General features: G+C 37.0%; 1 protein-coding gene across 1 annotated transcript; it reads right to left on the bottom strand.

Annotated features, from left to right (window-relative positions):
- Positions 1-243: 243 nt before the first annotated feature.
- Positions 244-840, bottom strand: LOC145414628 (uncharacterized). The gene has a single exon (XM_080284154.1). The coding sequence runs from the start codon at positions 838-840 to the stop codon at positions 244-246; it is 597 nt and encodes a 198-aa protein (XP_080140280.1).
- Between the last annotated feature and the right edge of the window lie 6,857 nt (positions 841-7,697).

Here is a 7,697-nt window from a genome sequence, read left to right as displayed (position 1 = left end):
CTGGTGAGCGTGCTGGCCATTCCATTATTGCGATCCCTTGCTCCTGGAGGAAGTTCATCGAGACACGTGCAGTGTGAGGGCGAGCATTGTCGTTCATGAAAAGGAACTCCTCTCCCACAGCTCCAGCAAAAGGCCTTACCACAGGGTCCAGTATCTGTTCCACATATCGTGCAGCTGTCAGGCTACCGCCATTCAGCACAACGAGGTCTGTGCGTCCCTTAATGCATATGCCCCCCCAGACCATTACGGAACCACCATCATACTGGTCATGTCCCACAGTGTTGCACGGTGCGTACCGCTTTCCAGCATGTCTTCACACGGCAGTCGTTGGTCGAAACTGAATCTGCTTTCATCTGAGAACAGTACTGGGGTCCAGTGGCGTAACTGCCACTGTACGTGATCTCGGGCGAACTCCAGACGTGCTCTTCGGTGAGCTAGGGTCAAAACTGGGGCCACAACAGGTCGTCTAGCCCGAAGGCCGTCCTCGTGAAGCCGGTTGCGCACAGTCTGGTTTGAGACACGGACCCCAGTCGCCCGTTGGAAGTCGTTTTGCAGTGCCCGGGCAGTACTCTGTCGATTCCGGGTGGCCAGCACTCGCAGGTAGCGGTCTTGTCTTGTGGATGTCATGCGTCTGCGACCTTGCCCAGGTCTTCTGGTGTACAGTCCGTCATCTTGGTATCGTCTCCAGAGCCGGTTGATGACGCTAGGAGACACTCCAAGGCCTTGGGCAACCCTTCTTTGGGTGTGTCCTTCCTCAAGCATCTGTAATGCTCGAGCCGCCTCAACTATGGACAAATACCGCCGCACACACTCAGTGATGACAGGGAAACACAACAACATCGCCCAAAGCCAGAAACACCTCATGTTGATGCTGATTTTGACCAATTCTACTCAATGAAAAATGAAATTTTCATTCTTTATGTAGGGGTAGGGTGACACTCCCATTTTTATTGACATACTCAGAAAGGACAAAACTCACACAGATGTATTCGGTTCCTCAATCATTGCTCAGCTCACAACACTATTTCTGAACCCAAACAAAGCATAGATTCGGAAATATCACAAATCAAAAATTTAATCTTGTTCCCTTAGTTGTTTTGAGTAGTGTATTTAGCAAAATTGAGCAAGAGGCTAAAGATTAATCTTTTATACCCTATTTATAAAAAAAAATATCCATCTCAAAAAATTTAAGTTTTTTACATGTACAGTTTGCTCCACTCCCGAGTTTATCACTTAGCGTTGGCAATCCTGTCCACCTGTATGAGTGAACCCTGGAACACCAACTGAATGATTCGAGACACCACCAAATAGTTGCTGGGGGTAGGGTGGATGAGGGAGGGGGGATGGTATATCAGTGTGGAAGGGAAGGGGGGGGGTATGGTTGAGAGGGAGGAATACAACTAACGGGGGAAGTAAGGGGATAGTAAGGGTGGGAGTGGCTTTGAGATGAGATTAGAGTAGCATGGTTATAACGTTTGATGAAACGTAAAGAACAAGCTTAGGTAGCCCAGCTGGATGTGCCAGTATTAGAACTCTGGCTTAAACCTTGTAACTTTCTCTGCATTGAGGGAATTCATGAGACTTATAACAAAGTCTCTCTCTCTCTCTCTCTCTCTCTCTCTCTCTCTCTCTCTCTCTCTCTCTCAACAAAACAAAATATTAAGTAACTGCCGAGTGACTAGAGACGCAAAGCTATAATTTAGCTTCTATATAAGCAGGGGTGATGTTCTGCAATATGGTGTTATCAAATGCAATGATGAACTTTTATTCTACACTTTACTGATGCAGTACAGTATTCATGTTAATGATCAATGAAATGGGATTTTACAAAATACATACTCAGATCAATCATTAGGCCAGAACTACATTAAAAAAATTTTTATGCAGAGTAATAAACCGTCCTGGGTAGCCAGACTACAATATGGCAGGTCGCTGCTGCTCCGAAGAAGGTTGATGGCTAATGGATGACAATACCCCAGCAGCCATTGGTAGGGAAAAAATAACATTTTACGTGGTTGTCAGAAAATTACAGTATACACTATTATACATTATTATGCAATGTATATACGATTTCTGACATGAGATTCACCACTCATTTTTTTTTTTATGACGTTATTAGGCTGTGAACGGAAGTGATCGTGCACACTCCCTCTCTCCCAACCGTATCTTTCTCACAAACCTTCCACCTGTATGCTGGTTACCATGATGCCGCCACTTCATTGTGCACAGTTACCTAACTAATGTCTGTTTTATATATATATATATATATATATATATATATATATATATATATATATATATATATATATATATATATATATAGATAGATAGATAGATAGATAGATAGATTGATAGACAGATAGATACATAGATATAGATATACAGATATAGATAGATAGATATGAAACCTCTGTGGTACAGTAGCAAAGTGTGCGTTTTCGTACACTGAAGAACGAGGGTTCTCGGCCCGCCAGGGTAATAAACTTTTGGATCGTTCTTTTGGCCACGTACTGCATTGGCGGACATCAGGGATGCTGTGGTTGAACCAGTGTTGCATGCTATAAAGTATGCTTGCACCCAGTCTGCTTGCGTGGGTCGATTACGCTTGGTTCACAGACTACACACACATCCAAAGCCACTCCAACACTACAGTACACTTACAAGCACTTCTCACCCTACATACACTCTCTACCAGACAGCCTAAGCCACTTGGTAGAAATTCACTGGCTGTATCGTCCCCGCTTCGGTTGGGATAGGCCGGTCCTGCAGTGGACACTCAAGCGGCTGATGAGAGACGATTATATATATATATATATATAGATATATATATATATATATATATATATATATATATATATATATATCAGCAGTGGTGTGAAATATGATGTATGTTTCCTTTCAGACATGAACCGATCGATCAAATATTTATGAGGATGCAAGGAATGGCCGTCACCATAAATATCTGGGGGTGGTCGACTGTGCATGGTGTGGGTGATGGTACCCAGATCCAGGGGCGCTTCACTGCCGAAAAATATGTGAGCCTTCTTGAGGATTTCTTTCTCCCATCCCTTAGGCAAAGGGGTTTTCCGTTTCCTCCTGGTCCAATAATTTTGTCCAGGACCACTGCCCTGTCCATACTGCCCGGCGCATCCAGCAGTGGTTCCTCTCGCAGGACAGCTTGCAGTTGCTCGACTTCTCAAGCAAGGGTTGCGATATGAATAAATGTTGATTGAAATATATATTATTAGGAAAAAGGAAATACGTAGGCGATTTGATATACAGTTTATAATTACTTGGCTTATCATATACACAGTTTTATTGTTTATGATGGGTCTAAAAGAAATTCAGATTGCAGCTACGCCGATCTGAACTGTTGCGTGTGTCGTGGTGAGATTAACTGGATTTTGAATGTCGAAGATTCTACTGACATTTAATTCATCTTAGCCGTTATTTCAAGATGAAACAGTGCCAATTGTGAACTCTATACGGCTAATAGCATCCGCTTTAGGTATTGTTAAAAAACTATTTTACTAGAGCAATGGCTCCATAAACTTATTTTGGCCGAAATCACTAAATGTGGAACTTCCACAAATTACTGAAAATTGATTGGGAAACACACAATCATTTCCAAATCTCAGAAGACATTTCTGAGGGTGAGAAAATCACATTTAGGAAACAATATCGAGAACCTTGATTAAGTGTCAAAAAAAAAAAAAGTAATTGCACATTATAAATGTTCGTGTTACACGAAAACTCACATTTCCCCTGTTAAAATGTATAAAAACTGATAACTCATGACAAGGAATACTGATGATCTTTTGAGTCACAAAAATTACGAATACGTATAAAAAATATTTCAATACCGAATATATATATATATATATATATATATATATATATATATATATATATATATATATATATATATATATGTGTGTGTGTGTGTGTGTGTGTGTGTCTACTGAGATGAGGCATGTCAATAAATTATGTATATGTATATATATATATATATATATATATATATATATATATATATATATATATATATATATATATATATATATATTCGGTATTGAAATATTTTTTATACGTACTCGTAATTTTTATGTAAGACTCAAAAGATCATCAGTATTCCTTGTCATGAGTTATCACAGTTTTTATACATTTTAACAGAGAAAATGTGAGTTTTCGTGTAACACGAACATATATATATATATATATATATATATATATATATATATATATATATATATATATATATATATATATATATATATATATATATATATATATATATATATATATATATATATATATATATATATATATATATATATATATATATATATATATATATATTATTAAGACATTCCTCATCTCAGTAGACATATAGTGCATGAAAACTACAAAAAAGTGCAGGTTGAAGGAACACTCAATGAACTGTATTAAAGTCGTCTGGAGATTAATAGGATTTCTATGTTAGAAAGAGGGTAATTTAACATTTCATTTGTGGTGTACCTTCACGGTAAATGAATTATGCTAATTCAGATGCGGTAAAAGCATCCGTTTTAGGTGTAGTAAAACACAGTTATACTCAAATGATCCTAAAAACCACATAAATTAGGGCGAAAACACTAAATCTGCAGCTTCAACAAATATACCCTAAATTGGCTCTGAAACATACCCAATTGCATCTAAAATTCAGAACACATATCTTGGGGTGAGAAAATTTCGGGTCGCAAAAAAATATCAGTAACATTGTAATGAGCAATCAAGCAGGATGATATCAATTCACGCTGGCATTCGAGCTGTTTAAGCCCAGAGAGGTTCGTAGAAACGTGTAAATAACTTGGAAATTATTAGATGGAATGGATATTATTTTTATCTGTATAACTAGGGCATTAAAGTCGCATCTTGAGCGTCCTGATCAGTTTTACAAAATGAAATAATCTCGGAGTATGACGGTTCGTGTGACATCTTAATACGTATTTACCAAGGTAAAATCACTCCGAAAGGCAATAAATCTGGTAAAAGAAAATTGTTGAGATATTGATTCGGGTATATATTATTAGGAAAAATTAAATACATAGGGGATTTGATATACAATTTACAAAACTTGGCTTATCATATTCGCAGTTTCATTGTTCATGATTGGTATGAAAAAATTCAGATTGCAGTATTGTGTCTTTCGTGGTAGGATTAACTTGATTCTAAATTTCGATGATTCTACTGAATCTTTTTTTAAAACACCTTTGTCGCTATTTCAAGCATGAAAAGTAGTTCCAATTGTCAACTTTACTGCTGATGAAATCCGCTTTCGGGATTGTTGAAGGCAATTTTACTAGAGTGGTTGCTCTATAAACTTACTTTTGGATGAAATCGCTACAGATGGAAGTTCCACAAATGTACTGAAAATTGATTGGGAAACACACCGAATCATTTCCAAAACTTAGAAGACATTGCCGAGGTTGAAAAAATCACATTTAAGAAACTACATCGAGTCTCCTGGTTCAATGTTAAAAAAAAAAAAAAATCTAAATTTTGAAGGTTCGTGTTACACTATGAGCCACATTTTCAGCTACAAAAAAATGCAGGTTGAAGAAACACCGAATGAGCTGGATAAGTGTCGTCTGGAAATTAGATGCATTTTTACATTTGAACAGGGTCATTTTTCACTTTTTTCATTCGTAGTGGTAGCGTCAGGGTAAGAACGTGATACAAGTTTTGTTATGGCGGAAGCTTCAGCTTTAAGTGTAATTGATAAGTATTATATTGTGATCCTAAAAAACACATATTTAGGGGAGAAAACACTAAAGCAACTTCCACAAATGTACTATAATATTAGCTGGGAAACACTCCCAATTGTCTATAAAATTCAGAAAACATTTCCACAGGTGAGAGAACTCCACCTATGAAAAAAAAAAAAAATCAGTAACAAGTCTGAATGAGATATCACGTACGATGAAATCGATTCAGGGAGAGACGAGTAAACAACTTGGAAATATAGAGACAGAACTGACATGATTCTTATCTCTATGACTAGTGGTTTCAAGTGTCACCTTGGGTCTCCTCATCAAATTTAAAAAATGTAATATTTTCCTAGTACGACGGTTCGTGTGATATCATTATCCATATTCGCCAAGATAAAATCACTTCGATAAGCAATAAATCGTTTAAAACAAAATTGATTACGTACATCGACTTACTGAGATATACAATTTAAAAACATTACTTGCATCATCACAGAGGCAGCTTTATTGTTCATGGTGGGTCCAAAAATATTAGGTTCCAGGAGGGTTGACATGAACTGTTGTGTCTATCGTGGTGATTAAATATTTTAATTTCGATGAGTCTACTGACTCTTTTTTTTTTTTTAAATTGAACTAACCGTTTCTTCATGTATGATAGCATCCGCTTTAGGGATTATTGAAAACTACTTTCCTTGAGGGATAACTGTATAAACTTATTTTTTTTTGGCGAAAACACTAAATATACAACTTCCACACATGCACTGACGGTTGATTAGGAAACACGCCAAATAATTTCAAAATCATAGAAGAAATGTCTAGGAGTGAAAATCACATTTAGGAAAATACATGGAGCCTCCTGCTTAAAAAAAAAAAATGCAAATTATGAAGCCACTTTTCCTCAGGTAAAAACTCTAAAACCTGTGATATTTCGTGGCGAGGAATATTCATGAGCATCTTAACTATCACATAAAAATTAGTATTAGAAAGTATAAACATTATCCCAATATATTTATATATATATCCCATTGGATCCCAAGGGTGCTGAGGGAGGCATTGCACTGGCAGGGTAATATGCGTACCGCCCTCCGCCTATCGGTTCATAGTCGCGAAGCTCATAGGTCCCTACCCGGGGGTTCACTACTTTATAAAGACTTGATATATCCGTTCTGTCCAATACTCGGGACACTAGGCTCCAATACGATATATATATATATATATATATATATATATATATATATATATATATATATATATATATATATATATGTATGTATTTATCTATCTATCTATCTATCTATCTATCTATATATGTGTATTTTTATATCATCATTATCAGCCATTACAAGTCCGCTGCTTAACAAAGGCCTTCCCCAACCTTCACTAATTCCTTGACTGAGCCACTCTTTGCCACGATTTCCCTTCAAATTTCTCTATTCCATCCCTCCACCTCCTCTCTGGCCTTTTTCTGTTACGCTTACAATCTCTTGCCGTCCAGTCAACCAATCTATTGCTCCATCGATTACCCCTTATTCTTTGCTACGTGGCCTGCCCACCTCCATTTCTGTTCTTTTATAACCTCTATAATATCTTTGACTAGTCTGCTCTCTCACTCAAGTAGATCTTTTCTTGTCTTAAAGATATTTCCAACATTGACATTTCCATTGCTCTCTGAAAACGAATTAATTTATTATCTATCGATTTTGTCAATTTCCAAGTCTCACAGCCAAACGTCATAGCTGGAATTATACTTTCATTATATACTTTTCGTTTCATACAAATTGGCATGCTACTTTTCATAATGTCCCAATGTTTACAGTTAGCTTTCCATCCAATTGTAATGTCTTTTTATTTCGCTATCATTAGCCGTTGCTAATTTTAGTATTTGTCCCAGGTAATTGTACTCCTCGACTTCTTCAAGAATTTATCCACTCATTCTTATGACGCTCT

Source organism: Coenobita brevimanus, chromosome 100 (assembly GCF_032717465.1).
Source record: "Coenobita brevimanus isolate Jiangsu-jjx chromosome 100, ASM3271746v2, whole genome shotgun sequence".
Taxonomy (NCBI): Eukaryota; Metazoa; Arthropoda; class Malacostraca; order Decapoda; family Coenobitidae; genus Coenobita; species Coenobita brevimanus.
Note: the sequence above shows the minus strand (reverse complement) of the source record. Positions and strands in the feature narration are given on the sequence as shown.

Bases quoted from the DNA above. Each gene is read 5' to 3' on its own strand.
- LOC145414628 (XM_080284154.1), bottom strand. From the start codon at position 840: ATGTTGTTGTGTTTCCCTGTCATCACTGAGTGTGTGCGGCGGTATTTG.